At 43.1% G+C, this 17,179-nt stretch overlaps 1 protein-coding gene across 2 annotated transcripts in view; it reads right to left on the bottom strand.

Moving 5' to 3' along the window:
- Positions 1 to 14,335, bottom strand: part of LOC117145748 (transcription factor kayak) — a 29,132-nt gene extending 14,797 nt beyond the window's left edge. Inside the window, exon 1 of one of the 2 annotated variants that reach the window (XM_033311511.1) lies at positions 12,762 to 14,335. In XM_033311511.1, coding sequence (XP_033167402.1) covers positions 12,762 to 13,379 — 618 coding nt within the window. In that variant the 5' untranslated portion in view covers positions 13,380 to 14,335. Of the gene's footprint in view, positions 1 to 5,278; positions 6,158 to 12,761 lie in introns of those variants that run through there. The other variant, XM_033311512.1, reaches the window with a different exon arrangement.
- Positions 14,336 to 17,179: the final 2,844 nt, after the last annotated feature.

The following is a 17,179-nucleotide window of genomic DNA, read 5'->3' as shown; positions in this document are numbered from 1 at the left end:
ACAAAATAATTAAAAACTAACTATTTAAGCGACTAATTACGGCATACAACAGGTAACACTAGTATTGACTTATTATGCATTCAGCCATTGTGAAATTCCGTAATTGCTCTTCTACTATCGCGACCGCAGCTGTACTATATATTTGTTTATAAAGACGCCGATTCGTGTGTGCCCATATAGATGTTCGTTCATTCAGCAAACGCGATTATGAATGGACGGGCTACAACCGATTCCACACACACATCACCTCGCAGAGCGGATGACTCATCGCCGTTTTAACCAGAATTCGTGCGTTTTGTTTTGCTGTTTTCCATTTTGGCCCACTTGGTGTGGGAGAGAGGGACGTGCCACGGCCTAGGGCATTCAGCTCCACACTTGGCACCCACTTGCCAGCCGAATGCCGGAGCCACCGGAACCCGTTTCACTCGCACGCTGAGTTCCACTCACTTCGAGTGGAGTCAAATGAGTGCTCCCCAAACTGGTCCACTCAGCTCGAAGAGAGAGGAAGCCAGGCTAAGTTGGGCCAAATCAGGCGATGCGAGGCTATGGCGTGGCTGCGGTGCTGGTGCTGGAAATCCCAATGCAGCATTGCGAAATCCCCCCGAGCATAAGGGATTCGATGAGAAACAAGGAGGTCGACGGGGAGATACCTCGGAAAAGTCGGATAGGAAATATATACCTTTCGAATATTCCGGAAACTGTGGCATATTTTATAAAGCCTTTAAGCTGGGATAAGATGCAATCACATCGAAAAACACCATATTAGGCAGGTAAATTTTAACGACTTAATGGATGCATTTGTCAATTCCGTTCGTGAACCGAGCATACCCCCATATTTCAGTTGCACTTCAAGGAGTTGACACAATCTGGGGAGTGTTGTGCGTGTGTGTGTGTGTGTGTGTGCGGTTGGTCGGGCGTCAGTTCGCGATAATTTCCTCCGGGCTTATCTTCTCCTCCCCGTTTCGCACTTTTCAACGCCATGGCAAATCGAACCCGCTGGCGATGGTGCAGTCCCTCCGACGACGACGATCCCTCCCGAGCGACCCCCTGGCATTCCAGCGCCTGATGCTGCGCCTCTTCTTGGAATTCCGCACTGGATGACGCGGCACAAAGTGCACTTGGAAAGCCGGGGGAGCACAGGATCGTGTAAATCTTTCACTGGCGAGTGCATTTTCTGCCACACTCCACTCCGTTCCAGATGTGCTCCAATTCCGGCGGGCAATCCGGCCAATTCCAATTCCAATTCCTTTTCCACACCCATTTCCCAATCCCATTTGGCGACATGCGCCATTTCCGCCGGCTTTTCGCCTGGAATTAGTTGTATTGCCGACGTATAACTCAATTGAGGGAATAGAGGGTATTAATCTCTGGCAGTTAGCATTAAGTAGCCACATTCTCCTTGGGAGAGTTTAGTAAATAAGAGGGAATACATTTGCATAAAACAAAAGCGTAATTAATAAATTTGTATTATACTACTCATCTGCGATAGATTGGTGTTTGTATTCACTATATCATCTATTTATATTTCAGATGAAAGCGTGACTCTTAATCTGCGCGGTGTCTATATGCAGGAGATAAGCCCTATCAGTGCCCCATCTAAACCCCCCTCTACCCCAAATCCAATTCCTGATAAACGTATTTATTTCTCCCACTTTTGCCTCCCATGACGCCCCCGTTTTGATTCCGAGAAAATCGAAAGCTAGTGCGAAAACACGCAACTTCTGACATTTTCCTTTGGCTGCTTCCATATTTTTTTTACCAGCTCGTTAGTTTGAAATGCTCGATTGAGTGATGACGTAATGCTCTCGGTCTTATTTTCCGTGGGTAAATAGCCATTGGTATGGAAAGGCGATCGCTTTCCTCTGGCCACCAACTTGTGACGTCATGGCGCGGAGTAACCGTGTTGACCAAATTTGGCTCTCAAATGAATCGCGGCCCGAAAACCGGCTCCTCTACTCCAAAGTTGTTTTTTTTCAAAGGCCTCAACTTATGCTAAGTTCAAGCCATTGACGTCACGAGGGGATTTCATTAGCGTAGCGCCAAAATGCACAAGCTAAACGCTCTTTGAAGTGCAGATAGCGATGTATGTATCTTTCATACCGGTGATTCCCCCTAATTGAAATAGCAAATCTGGAGAAAGAACACAGATCCAGATAAGCTAAGTCGTCTTGGTAAAGACCAGATAAAAAATGGCCAGCTCATCCTATAAATAATCTTGTTATATAGTTTTAGCTAGCATTCGTAAGCTTTACATAATTTTTGAATAATATTGTTTTTAAGTTAACTTATTTTACTACATCACCACTTTTCGTAGATGGAAAGCTAACGAATAAAGCCGATAGGTAACTGATTGATCATTTTCCAGTAAGAGTTATATTTACCTTTTCTTATCACTTCTGGCAAGGTGTATTCCACATTTAACCAGAAGCCATCAATGTCAATGGCCAGAAGTCAATCAAAGGAATCGCTTGTGGGTAACAAGTGAATTGCAAGTGCACTCTGCTATCTACAACATCTATTTGTATAGATTTTAATCTATGAACGAGCCTAAAGCAACGCGGTTGAATTTTCGAAATCCCCGGAAATTTTCCTGGAACAATCGAAAGCCATAATAATAAAAGCAAATAAGAAATAAGAAATGAGAAATCGAGTGCGAGGACAGCAAAGGCGAAATGTCGTAAAAGATTCGCCATAAAAAACGTAGGAAACGAAGCCGAAATTACAACAAGACAAGAACAACAATAATTAATTGTTTATTTTGTTGTCTTGTGTTGTGATGTGTGTGCATTTATTTATTTATTTGCTGGCTAAGTGAGCACGCTGATGTCGATGGCAACAAAGGCGGCGGCCGAGGCATTGGCAATTTTATATTTATTTATTTTTAGTTGATGCGCACATTAAATTGGCAATTTCTGCTGGATATCCGATCGTGATTATAAAGCGCTAAAAACGAATCTTAAAACGCGGCTCTGTTCTGTACAGTTGGGATCGCAACGGAAGGGAACTTTGGCAATTATAACGATATTTAATTAAATCAATACTAAAAAGAATCTACCATCCAACACAATCTTTGGGATTAATCTGCTAATGCTTCCTTAACCTATCGTAACATAACTATAGTGATCTCTTGTGATCACCAGCTTGTGTTTTGCAATTAATAAAAGCCTATTCTCTTGACCCCGAGTGTGCAAACATAAAAATCCGTAAAAAGGTTATCTCCGAGGAGAGTTCGCTGCTCGTTAGCCGATTTGCTCGTGACTTTTAATGCGTTTGCTTTTAATGCATGGAATATTTATGTAGCACGCTGCATGTTTTATGCAGCGCAATGCGAAAAAGGCAATTTGAGTTGTTCAAGTGCACAGCACCATATTCAGTATACATATAATCGCAAAATACAGTGAACACCCCTTGCACCAACCCCAACCCCATTCCGATCGAGATATCACCATACCCACCATTGCATCTCGAACATTTCGACGCGTGAGTCGCTTGACATTCTAAGTGGAATACCAGCGCGATTCGAGGGGGGATTCGAGGCATTCGGGGGAGGAGCGGGGGTGAGCCGGAGCATCTGAGTGCCACTTGACCTTGGCATTGGATTTAATTCTATGGCGAAATCAACTGCAGCATAATTTCGAATGTCAGCCGAGTGGGAAATCGGGGTGGAAAGATATAGGAGGCGGTATATGTCGCTTGTCAAGTCTGGTATTAGCCGGGGGATTTGCGTGCCGAACAGAAGACAAGTCTATTTTCGCATGCAAGATTTCCCTTTGAATTCTTCGGGCAGCCGAAAGGGTGCTGAGTGCTAGGCATCATTGCTAATAAAATAAAATATTTATGTCATCAATAAACTTCGTCCATGTTTAATTCAAAATCACACCGAAATGCGGCAAATGCATATTTCAGATAGATATGCTATCCAGTATTTCATAGCTTGCCGCAGTCCCAAGTGGAATCCAATTAGAAACGGAAGCGGAAGCCTTGACCTCCGAGCGGTTTCTTGGCTTATTGGCCACATTGCAGCAATATGAAATTGGCGATGCACGTGTTGCGAACGAGAATCGGGCAGCAATAAAGACCGCACCTACGCCAAAAAAGAAACAGATGCAGGGTGCAAATATCTGACAGATACGAGATACAAAGGGGATGGCGATGGATGGTGAGGGGAGTATCCGAAAACCAAACGAATTAGAAACAGAGAGATAGTGGAAAAATAGAAAAACAAATGCAAAGAGGGCAACCTTGGCTGCGACTACGAATCAAGTGCAACGAGGGAATGCACAATAACCCACTCACTCACTCGCACTCGCCGCGCTCTCCCACTCACTTCGCCTCTCTCGCATGCGATAAAAGTATCTGTGTGAGCTGCTCGCGCTCTCTGGCTCTCTATCTCTCCCCCTCTTCCATTTAACTGCCTTGTGTGCGTGAGAGAGCGGCACAGTGACAGCGCGAAACAACAACAAAAGTGTAAATTGAAATTCCAAAGATGTCGACAAAGTAAATACGAAATAAAAACCCAAAACGAGACAGCGGCAACAATAACAATGGAAAGCTACAACAAAATGCGCACCACACAATTCGGCGAATAATCATAATAAAAAAAGGCAGACGAGTATACACGGCAACAACAAAAAACAAAAAGTTCAATATATTTTTTAAACAAGTTTCCAGACCCGTATGTGTGTCGTTTTCTATATGTTTTCGCCTCACAGACAAAGTCGGCCTTAGCATTCAGCCGCTTTCTGTGAGATATGTTGAGATTCGGATCCGAAACCGGGGGGAGTACGGAATTATTGCGTTCTATGCAGTACCAGTTTGTACCGCCCCACCGTACCGATCCTCTGCCATCCCACTTCCTCTTTATTAATCCGAGTGAATAGCAATAAAACCAGATGGCAACGAAGCGCGAATACCCTTTTAACTTTTATTAAAACTTGAGTTTAAGCAATGCCTTTCAGATTCTCTCGATTCAACTATCTGCTAAGGAAGTTCAAGGCAACCATTCACTATTGGTACCACACTCATTTTGGGCTTATTGGCCAAGTTTCTTTAGATTATTATCTAAATTATCTTTGCATATGACCGAGTTACCAAGGTGCATGTGAGCTATAAGAAAGTACCCGACCCAGTTTGTTTATTTCTGAAGTACTCAAGCACTGAAAGAGCAGTTCCACTCATGGATTCTTCCAGTTGGAAAACCATAGGTTGTGAAGTCAACCCGTTCTCCAGCTGATAATACCCGCGTATGTAGGGTACACAAATAGAGTATCGCACTTACGATAAGATTGCGCGTCGGTGTTGCTATTTTCGTTGTCGCCGTCGATATCGCAGCGCTTAGATCGGCGGGCAGAAAGTCCAGCTCCTCCTCCTCCACCGCCTGGTTCTCCTGGTCCTCCGGGTCGTCCTGCACCATCCTGACCCTGTCCTGTTCCGCCGGATCCGGACCCTCGGGCTTTCTGATGGCGGGCTTTTTCGATGTGCGCTCCACTTTGACTTTCATTGTTGCTGCTCTCCAGTTGGCGATTATAAACAAAACTTACATGTGCAGCTGGCACTCACACACACAATCGCACACCAGCACACGAGCGCACACACACACACTCTCTTTTCGCCTTTTTGGCCTTTTCCAGTCAATTCTGTAGATTAAAGTCGGGCGAACCACGCCCCGCTCCACACACCGTTGTTTATCGAACTTTGAACGACTTAAGGTTGAATATTTCGTAATTATCCACGGATTTCTACCGCTCTGCGGGAAAAAGCGATGCTGTATTGCAGATATCACACGATAGTCTTGCAGTTTTTCGACGGTTTGTTGGGAATGTTCTGGCTTTGCACTTGTGAAAGTGTTAAACAATCAAGTGTAACAACAACAAGTTGGCTGGATTTCCTTCGGGGGCGGGGGTTCTTTGTCTCGCTCCAACCAACGTGGCTCGCGGCGCGTGCGAGCGGGAGAGCACTAGTGGGCGTGGGGCGTAGGGGCGGGGGCGGTTGGGTGGCACTGATGGACTGCGGCCGATTAACGGGGGTGAGAGAGAGAGACAGAGAGAGTGGCGCGAGCGAGAGCGAGAGTGAGAGGGAGACGGCCGCGTGGCTTTCCGCTGCCGTTTGCTGCAGTCGCGTTTCAATAAGTTGCCTTAACAAAAAGCGAAAAATAACTGAACAACTGGCAACTGGCGACGGCAAAGACCGACCGCTCGCTCCATTCCGCTGCCTCTGCCTCTGTCTCTCCCGCTATCCGCTCCTCTCTCTTTCCCACTGCAGCGAACAGACGGGTGACGTCTTGGCCATTGCCTCGCACACAAACGCGCGCGCTGCGAGCGGCCCACACAGATACACGCACACAAGCGACAAGCCTGGAAATTCAAGTTGCGTAGATGCCAGGGATGCAGAAGATATTGAAATAATCGGAACCAGTTGCAGACCTAGAGATATTTGAAGTTTTACTCTTAATAATTAGAATAATTATTCAAAGATTCAAAGATTTTTAATATTTTGGCCACTTTTATCTAATAGTTTTAGCTTTTGTACCATCTACTATTTTATTTTATTCCTTAGATATGTAAACTTCCTGCTTCAGTGAAATCATTTCACATGCAACTCCCTTGACTTAATTTCGTTTTAATAATGCCAATTAGCACGTTGACTTTTCAAATAATTCCACACTTCCGTTAGCCGTCACGGAATTTCACACTTCCCAAAATATCTCCTTGACCAGCGCAAAAGCAATGAAAAACAATCGGTAATCAGAAAAATCCATAAAACCGCACAAAACCGCATGGAAAAACCCGGCTGAGCGATTTTCGTATGCTCCGCATGATTCTCGCGGCCCTGGCGAATATGGGTGTGAAGCGGGGACCACAGAATAACTGTCAGAATGATGCGGCAAAAGGGGGAGAGCCAACGAGAGAGCGCGAGATAGGCAGCAATCTCACAGATACAGATACAAGTTGACTGACGTGCGGTTATCGCATGCGATTTTCGATTCAGATAGATAGTAGCTCGATTTCGAGTGCGATTCACTTTCCACTCAGCTCAATGTGAATGCACTCAAACTGGCAATTTGGCGCGCAGCTCGTTTGTTGACATTTTCCGCTTGAAGATACGTTTTTGTTTTGGTTTCTCCATTCTCTCTCGATGCCTACCTCCCCTCTCCCCTCCCTCTACCAAAAAGCAAACACTCAAGAGAGCGGGCACATGTTGGATTTTGTTGCTTTTGAATCCGATTTGTGTGTTATGTATGCCAAAGTGGCGCGGCACGCATCGCCACTCTGAAATGGATGACGGCGATGACTCATCGGGGTTTTTACCCACGGATACATGGGCATAAATACCAAAACAGCGGCATTTGGAGAAACTGAGAAACTGTTGTGGGCCGCCCGCAATCGCAGTCCACAGATATTCAGAGACTTTCAGGGGCTGAGATACGCGGACAGGTTACCTGTGTTTATTCCCCTTCCATTTTCGATTCCAACGCCAATTGGCGCCCAATGCAAGTGCCGCACGTCGAGAAAAGCATCTAAAGTTACACAAATCTGGAGAAATCGGCGCTTCAATATTATCATATTCTTTTCAGATCTTCTTTTCGATGTTTCAAAATATGGTGAAATTAAACAACTGTTGCTGCTTTTGTGGTTGTTATGATAATATTTCAAGCTAGGAAAGGTCTTTCCACTTGAATCTCTTTGCCACATTTTCTTTCAGTGCCGACATTTGCCGATCGAGGTCAGTTAATGAGTGCGAGTATCTGCGAGATGCATTTGGACGCGTGCTAAATGCTAAATGTGTCTATTAGCCTGCCCGAAGAAGTGCACTGCACACGCATTAATATCCGTTTCCATTGCACTATGGGGCATTTGGCCTGTTTTTTTTGCAAAAATGTGTTTTTCACAAGTATGCAAAATTGAAGTATTTTAGTATTAATACATTGGAAATACGTTAGACTATTATGTTTTAGCCGGCAAAAGTAATTTTAACAGTGTACTGTTATAATAACAGCTGTTAAAGTCGGCTGTTGCGAGCATATACCAGGTGGCTGCAAAACGCGCAAAATTTAGCTTAACTTTCAAAGTGTTAAAATTTTAAAAGAAGATCGTAAAAGAGTAAAATTTGAAATAGATAATCAATATTCAGGTTTGTATTATGTATATATATTAATATATTGTTTATTGTGTGCGTCTATTTCTAACAATTTGTACATTTAGCAAGTGGTGTCAACATGTAGCTGTTAGAAAAAAATTTCAACTTTGAATAGAGCTATAAAAATTTGTTCAAATTTGTTCAGTATGTGCTTATATCCATGTTGTAGTGTGTTCAATTCCTAACTCATATCAGGTAGTCTCTATGTGCGTTTTTTGCGGTTTTTTGAGAAATTTCATTTTTTAGGGAACAACATCTCGATTGCCAATGCTGCCCTGCTGGAAGTGTGGCGCAAGCAAAAGGGTGTTCGTCAAAAGGAAAATTCTTTTTGCACTTTTATTAGTGGGCATTTTTCTGATAGCAAGCTAGACTTTAATGAATGATTAACGAATAGTAATAATAACGAATGTTTTCAGTCAATCTTTTGCGAAATTGGAGAAAATGCAATCGAAAAATATATGAATTTTCGAAAGTTTTTCCAAAGTGGTTAGAAGAACACCTAGTCCTGAAGGTAAAAGAGAAAAATAAAAAGGAAAGGCAATTAGCTGGATGCCCGAAAACGTAATATTATTTTAAAAGTTTGAGTGGCCGAAGACAGCAAGTAGATGAACTCGTATGGGCGCAGAACCACAACGAACGTCTTTTGGGTCAAGCTGCAATGCTAGCTGCACGGAAGCGCGGCCTCCTGGATCTTGCAGACATACTTAAAATTCTTTTTTTGAACCCAGCCAAGGCAAATATAAATAATATCCCATAATATCATCAATAAATATAAAGAGGCGCGTTCGAAAACATAAGCCACTATCTCTTCCACCAGAAGTCATTCAAAATTTGAATTTCAAATGTTAGCTGGCGAATTTGAACCTGACACCGATTCTTCAGACTCTATTGATTGTAAAGACGAAGACGATTATGAATTTGTATACAATATTGAAATAAAAAATTAACTTTAAAAATATAATATTAAAAAAAAAATAAAAATAAAAAATTGGGGCGGAGTTGGGGGCACGCCCACTTTTCCAAAATATTCCTGGGGGCATATGTAACACATAAAAAAAAATTCATCCAAATATCTCCCATAGTTTAGGAGTTATTAATTTTTGTAAAAAAAACAGGCCAAATGCCCCATAGTGCATTGCCATTCCCATTCAGATTTCGATTCCGAGTCCGATGCGAGGCCCATTAGGAGATGTGTCCAGGTAGCCGAAATGTTTTGTGCTCATTAGCTGCGAGCAGTGAGACTGGAACTTCGGCCTGGACCGAGACTCCGTTCACAGCACGAGCCCGATAAGCCATGTCTGAGTGCCTGGCGACGCCCTAGCACTTCCCAATCCAGAATTCCCGATTCTGGCCTCCAACGAGGGATATATACTCGTATCAAGGCTGGGGGTTGAATGCCTTTTTCTCGATGCTAATGTGGCTGCAATTTGCCAGGCGACTTCACGGGGCAACTCCGATTAGGTTACAATTCTAGCTCATATTTTATGGGAAGTGGAAGTGCCGCTCGAAATCGGAAGCGGAAACGGCTAAAAAAAAGTGTGCTGCTTATCACTAGAGCGAGTTACAGACTTAAAAAACACCACATACCAAGTGTTTCAGTTTTCATTTGAGCGAATAAGCAATAAGGTGGTACAATGAATCAATGAATTTATTTTAAGATTTGTATAAATACGTTCACCATTCAAACATTGGCCGCAAACATTTGTTTTTCCAATCACTCTGATCTCAATTCAGTGTTTGCATCTTAAAGATTATATTACAGAATAATTATATGTATATTTCACTTCAAGTGCTTGACTGGCATTCGATTTATTTAAGTCCACACAACTTGAGTTCATACTTAATTATTTACTTGGCGATATGATCGCTTGAATATTGTTTACATTGATTAAAGTTTCGATCACGTCATGGAGCGACGTCATCGATTCGCCAGTAAGTCACTGAGTTCGCAGAAAAATGTTCGTATTTCTTGGTATCGAATGAATAAGCCAAGAGAGTTCCAGGTTTTCTAAAACAAAGGGGAACTTAAGGTTCGGATATGGGTATTATATAAGGTATTAATCATATGCAGAGCTATTTCCGTTGCAACAAAAGTGCACGTGCAATTTCAAATGAAAAGTGCTTGCTTTTTTGCATTGGATTTCAAGGACAAACACTTTCCCAGCCATTGATTGGAAAACAAGTCCCAAAACAATCGCGCTGGAAATCGAAGAGACCTTCACTCAAAAACAGCTGATTGTTGGGTCCGCTAATGGGCTTAATGTGGGGAGGCGGGGGGGCGTGGCTGTTGGCCAACTAGCTGCAGCTTAAATGATTAAGAAAACTTAATGAGTTTGTTGTAGAACCGTTTTGCAGCCAGAAACGAGGCAGAAACAAATCGAGCGACGCTCATTAAAAAATTAAGCATACGGAATAATAACAGATATGGCAACAATAAAACCTAAACGACTGCAAATTAAAGTTGTTAATTTCGAGCGCTTAATTGTTTTTGTAATAATTAATAACAACAAAACAGAGAGGCCACAAATTGCCGCACGAATTAAAAAGCAACAACACAAGTTCAAGGACAGCTCGAAAATCAACATAAAAGTTTCCATTTCCAAAGGGCTTAGTGTCGACTTAAGAGTTTCCCCAGCACTTGCGACATTCATAGCACATATTTTCCTGGAAATCGATTAAGGGTTTCGCCAGCGAATGTACGCATATGCATTTTGGAACGGCTTATCTTCACAAATGACCTAAAAAAGCTACTTCAAGGGTAAACATTTATTCATGATTCCGTTGGGACAGCAGTTTCTTAGAGTTTCTTATTGTGTATTCGATTGATTTGAGAACTCATGGTATACCTCATACCTCAGCATTTCATACACTTAAGATAAAGTAGAGCTGTGATCTATTAACTATACCTAATCAAAACCCGCAACCCAATATGATTCAGCTTGTCGCTGGCATCTTGCTGATTGTTTGATTGGCCTGATTGATAAGCAACTGTATGACCCGTAGGGAAATAGCGAGCCTAACCAATGCGAATCTATTTGGCCTAGTCATGGCGGCTCCCCACAACATGGCCCACAACGAGGCCCCAAGATAAGTGGCGAAAATCAGCCCGTGAATGCGGTCTGGGGTGGTCGGCTCTTGGCATTTCCGTTCTACGCTTTCGCTTTCCAGCTGAGTGTGTGCTCTTTCTCCGCTAGCCCCGCGGACTCGTGGACCCGGGGCTGTTTACGGCGCTGGCACTTCCTGGCCAACGGTTCGTGACTTTGCCAGTGGCTGCTTATCTGGAGGAAGGTGCTCCGGCGTGCGTTCGCTGTCACCGTGCTCAGGTTCAGGTTGTCGTATTCTGGTGGCGTAGTGTTCCGAGGCAAAAGCGTAGACTTTCCGGCGCGACTCGGACACATGTGGGCATGCATCACCGACGTATTTTTACCCATGACGCTATCAGGTGCGGGGACTCTAGAGCAACGACGATCGCCCAGATTAGGCGACAAGCAAAGGGGTTTTCTGCCAAAAGATAATGTGCCCCTGACAGCACGAAAATTCACACTTGTCTGGCTATCTCTTTGCCCCAAATATATTCGAGTGGATTTACAGAGAGCAGTACCTACTACTTCCTAGCAGACAATAAAAGCATTTCTAAGATAGTTTTACCTTTAAATAAAGCACAGCTGTTGCAAATTAACTAAAGTGTGACTGCGTGACTTTAGCCACATAATTGTATTAATTGATCTGATTTTAGCTGCTTTAAATACACTTGAAACTCCGAAGGGCTAAAATTAAATGTCACCAACGTGCTCTTGCTGTAATGGGGTGAGAACAGGTCAACATCACTTTCGAGAGGTTAAATAAACCCTTTTGTGATCGCTTAAATCTGTAACTGTCTGCCGCCTTAATTTAAATTTATTTAAATCGCCTCTACATATACTCGCAAATTACATATACGTATATGCGGAGATCCAGTTTGTTTTTGTTCGCAGTTGAAACAAATTAAATTACGCGAAATGTATTTTTTATTGTTTGTTTTATTTACTTATCCCCTTTTTTTGTGTGTGTGTTTTTTGGGGAGTGGCTTTCCCACGCCACAGCGAGCAGTAAATATTTACTTCAGATAAAGTAAGTATGCGCGCTTAATTTTGGGCGAACGCCCCGCTCCACATGTCGTATGCGCAACGAAAGCTCAAGATCAAGTATACGCCCCCTGGCCGCCATTTTGGCTAGTTTTCCCAGCTCTGAATTTCCCAGTACCGCACACAACTAGCGCGCAATTAAAAAAACATGCGAAAATCCAACGGAAACAAAAGCGAGCAACACTTCAACTTGGGGCGAAGCGCCGCCCACCAAACCGCAAAACAAAAGCATCCACAAATCATGAGCTCTGGGATGAGGGAGCTGGCCAATCATAATGCCGCCTTGTGCACTTGTAACTGTATGCTACACTGAGCGCAAATCCGATTACTAATGCACAGGGAAGTCGCTTAGAAAGACCCATTTATAGACTACTGAGCATCGATTAGAAAAGGGTTTCGCATATAAAACTACTCCCTTCGACTGCCTCGAATATCAGATACCCTCTAATATCAGACAAGCAATAGTCTCTTTTATCGTAAGCACTTAACTAGTCTACTCACTTGTCTGCCCATCTGAAGGGATGCATAGTCCTGCCGCTGATGCTGCTGCTGCTGCTGCGACTGATGCTGCTGCTGCGCCTGGTGTGCCTGGTGCTGCTGATGCGCTGCTGCTGCTACCACTGCTGCTGTTGTGGTGGTGGGCGCCAGGAATTGCTGCTGCTGCTGCTGCTGGTGGCACTGGTAGAAGTGGCTGTTGGATTGGGATGTTGTTGCGGGCACTAGATGCTGCTGCTGTTGCGTGTAGTTGTTGTAATTACAATTGGGTTGCATGTACTGCGGTTGGTGCTGCTGTTGTTGCTGCTGCTGCTGTTGCGTCAAGTGCTGATTGAAATTGACATTCATGCTGTTATTGTTGTTAATGTGGCGCTGCTTGTTGCAATCGGTTATCCAGGAGACGGCACGCAGTTGCTGCTGCTGCTGCAGCTGCAACAACGCATTGTTGCTGCTGATATTCGCATTGTGCCCGTTTGCCCAAATATAATTATTATCGGGCGAATTGAGCTGCTGCTGTAGCTGCTGCTGCTGCTGCTGTTGCTGCAGCAGTTGATGCTGCAGTTGCTGCTGCTGCTGCAGTGCGTTGTTGTTGTGCTGCATCTCGGTGGCCTTTAGTGCAATCATTCAACGGGCAACAAATTGTCAGCGTTTATCACAAGATGCTGCAATTTCCTGCTCTCCTTTGTTTGTTTCTTGCTTTTGTTATTTTTGCGAACTTATTTTTGGCTTGATTTATCGCTGCTTCTGTTTTGTTTGCCGCACTTACTACATGTATTTTAATTGTACGAAACTTAGTAACACGCTTTTGTTTGGCTATATGTAATTTTTGGCAATTGGTTTGGATTGAGGGGGTTGGTTAAGTATTATTAAGGCTTAATTAATGCAGGCACTTTATGTCAGAAATTCACTAGTTAGTCTCAAAATATTTGTAAGAAATGTTTCACCATACGTATATTTTTAGGTTTTTCAATTATTTGCATTCCAAGTTTACAAGTTAACAAGTTTGGCTGTAGTTTTTTGTAGTATTAAATACTTTTCCTTATTGACTCTAGTGACTTTTGGTTTTAGCTCCCGAAATCTCCACAGATATTTACACAGAAAGTTTTGCTGCTTGCGACTGAGTTCCTGGCAATTTCACGCTGATGACTCAACCGCTACATCACTTTGCATATTTTTGAAATGCGCTTTATTAGGTTCGCGATCGATTGTCCGCCGATCGATTGGCAATTTTCGATATGCGATTGCCGATCAGCACGTGCGGGACAAGTGGCCGGGTAACGGTAAACGAGGCGTAAACAAACACCGAATCGGGCAAACAAACACGGATTAAATTACGTGATTTAGCCATAAACAGGCGACGGAATCGAAAAAACCAGACACTGCATGTTCTTTTTAGACACACATATGTACAAACGTAAGTGCTATTTTTTCGCTAGCCAGACATCCAGTTGCTTTTGTTATTTTTCGAATTAAATCTTTCACAGCACGTTCGTATTCACCAACTCGCAACTCGCGTTGTTCAATTCGAATTATTTGGTTTTCAGAGCCAGGACCGAACCTACTGACTGGGGAGGCAAGACGTCCACACGGCAGCGCGGTAGAAAGTGTATTAAAACTCAAAATGAAAATTTGATAAACCTGCGCTCAAAGGCGCTCACACACAGGCGCACGCACACAGGCGCACAGCCGAAGGCGGCCGACGCGAGCCGAAGTGCAATCGCGATCACTGTGTTTTCGTTTTTCGCGTTCGTTTTTGGGGGCTTTCAATATTTTACTCGCTGCGCCGCGAAACCAGGTAAAAACTGCGCTGAAAGGCTACTAAATGCGAAAACCCAAACAATAAAAACAAAATATAACACACGAGCCGAAGAAACAAATTATTACGAGGCGCGTTTTATTTTGGCTCTTTCGCTCTTTTCTCCCTGCGTTCTTCTTCTTTTTTTGTGACTAATCGCCTGTGCGCGGGGTGGTCCAGTGTTTGATTTTCGCCAACACCTCTGCCTACCGACACCTATCGTACCCTCTAATGCGATTTAGGGCCAATTTGCTGAACTAGGCGATCCGCTCCGTTCGCTCGTCCATAGATCACTGCGAACTGCGGACTGTCGCCGTCGCCGTCGACGTCGCACAACTATGACTAATCCCCGCTGGCACGCGGCGGTGGCTCCAACTACAATAACAGTATGTAGAACAGCCGCAGCAGCAGCACCGCACACAACAACAACAACATCATCCGCGGGGCATGGAAGACAACAACAAGTGCGATCGGAAGGCGGTAGCCTTTCAGGAGCAAAACAAACAGGTCAAGAGATGCAGACTTATTCAATCATAATTGGAAACGCACACTATTTATTTAGCTTTTTTATGGGAAATATTTAGATTTATTATCGCCATGCTGACTTGTTTGAAAATATATTTATAGTTGAAACGGTTACATTTAACCTTAGGCAAATATGCAGATAACAGATAACAGGAGTTTAGGATAATTTTAGTAATAAGTAGTAGTACAGCTACTGTTTCATTTTGTATGCATGTCTGCTTATATAAATAAGTTTTCTTAGTCCCTCTTTTATCTGAATTATAAGATAAGAGTTAGTTACTTGTTCACCCAATGTAAATTCTTGAACTAGTTCTACAAAAAAGCTTAAACCTATTGCATACTACCAAGCGCCTTATCATAGATTTCGAATCGCTGGCTCGAAAACGAATTTGAAACCCATGTTAAATAAAACTGAAAACTTAATCATCATCTTAAGCACAAGAATATATAAGGTGATTTTACTATATATAACATCTGGTAGCATAGATCATCCCATATTGGGCACCGAAATTATATAAGAAATAAAGTTATATTCAGCCTTAAAATAGCTGAAGCGCTCAGCACTGCCTATCAAAGTATCTCTATCTCAACCCCCCCTCACCAATGTTCAAAATTTTGTTTTGCTGATTTTTAATCTATGCAACAACAACAGCAACGAGAACAACAACCACAAAGGGGATCACAAAAATATGCACGACGTGCCCACTTTTTTGCAGCAGCGAAATTTGTTCTTGTTTTTCTGTTGTTGTTGTTACTGTTGCCTTTATGCGACACCTTGCGAAAATGCAAATGATCCTGGCACACACACACATGCGGACATGCACACACGTGCACTAACAGTTCGGTTTGTCACGCTCTCTGCGCGCTGGCTCGCTCTCTCTCTCTCTCTCTTTTACCTGTGCGAATGTTAATTGAAGAATTTATTGTTGTCTCATTGTTGTATTATTGTATTTCAGCCTGGCGACGGCGTCGGCCACTTTTTTTCTTCAAATTTTATTTGTCGGGTTTAATTATGACAACAGCAACAACAACAACAACCAGCCAGCGCCAGCCGATCATTGACTTTTCTGCTCTGGCGTCACATAGTTTTTGTTGTTGCCCGCTGTTTCTGTCACTGTGGTTCTTGTTCTTATTGTTGTTGTTATTCCTTGCTGCTGGAAGTTGTTTTTGGCAAGAGAGAGAGAGCGAGAGAGTGTGAGAGGAATAGACGCGAGGGTGGGGGTGGCCGAGTGGGAGTGGGTGGGCGGAGAGCGGGAGAGCGGAATGAACTTTGGGCCGGTTACCGTTTAACTTTTGCGCTTGACAACAAAAGGGAGAAAGGGTACACCGTAAATAAATTAGAGCATATATCCAAATACTAAAAAAACTAATTATTTTTTTGTAAATGATTAAACTTAGTTAAATTCGTCATACGTTCAATGACTCATGAAAAGAATTTTAAAGACGATATGATTGAAACATTCCTACGGATTTGAAACAAACCTTTTTTGTTTGTTTTAGACTATTGGTTAAAAAAAATCTTTTGTTCGCCAATGTTTCTTGCTCTGCATCAGCGAGCTTAAGGTTTTTATTTCCCTCCTGATTAAAATTAATAAAAACGCGGCATTTGCATAAGCACAGCCCCTCAAAACAATTGGTGGTCGTTCGCAAACATTTCGAATCCAGTTGCATGCTCGTTTTGCGGATAACCGACCGCACCCCACCCCACCCCCAAACAACCTACCAACCACCCACCGCAAACACTGGGCGAACTTTGGCGACCCGTTGACATGTTAATGACACTTTTATAACGCCAACAACAAGCTGGCAACAAAAACAAAGGCGGATGCAACATTCTCCATTGTTTATGGAGCGAGCAGCGCGAGGATACAAATTGTTTTTATTCCGTTTTTGGCGAGGGAGCGGTCGTCCCATCGCCGCAAATACTTACGCACAAGTAAATACCGCAGCGCATATGTGCAATTACACTGCAAAAAAAACAAAGAGATCGGGTGCAGATTGGCTAAATATTCCAGTATTGAGCCGATAGATGTGCAAGTGATTCATGAATACTATTTGGAAAAATATTTGCTAAATTTGTTTAATTTTATTGTAATTTTGAACT

Source organism: Drosophila mauritiana, chromosome 3R (assembly GCF_004382145.1).
Source record: "Drosophila mauritiana strain mau12 chromosome 3R, ASM438214v1, whole genome shotgun sequence".
In the NCBI taxonomy this organism is placed as follows: Eukaryota; Metazoa; Arthropoda; class Insecta; order Diptera; family Drosophilidae; genus Drosophila; species Drosophila mauritiana.
Note: the sequence above shows the minus strand (reverse complement) of the source record. Positions and strands in the feature narration are given on the sequence as shown.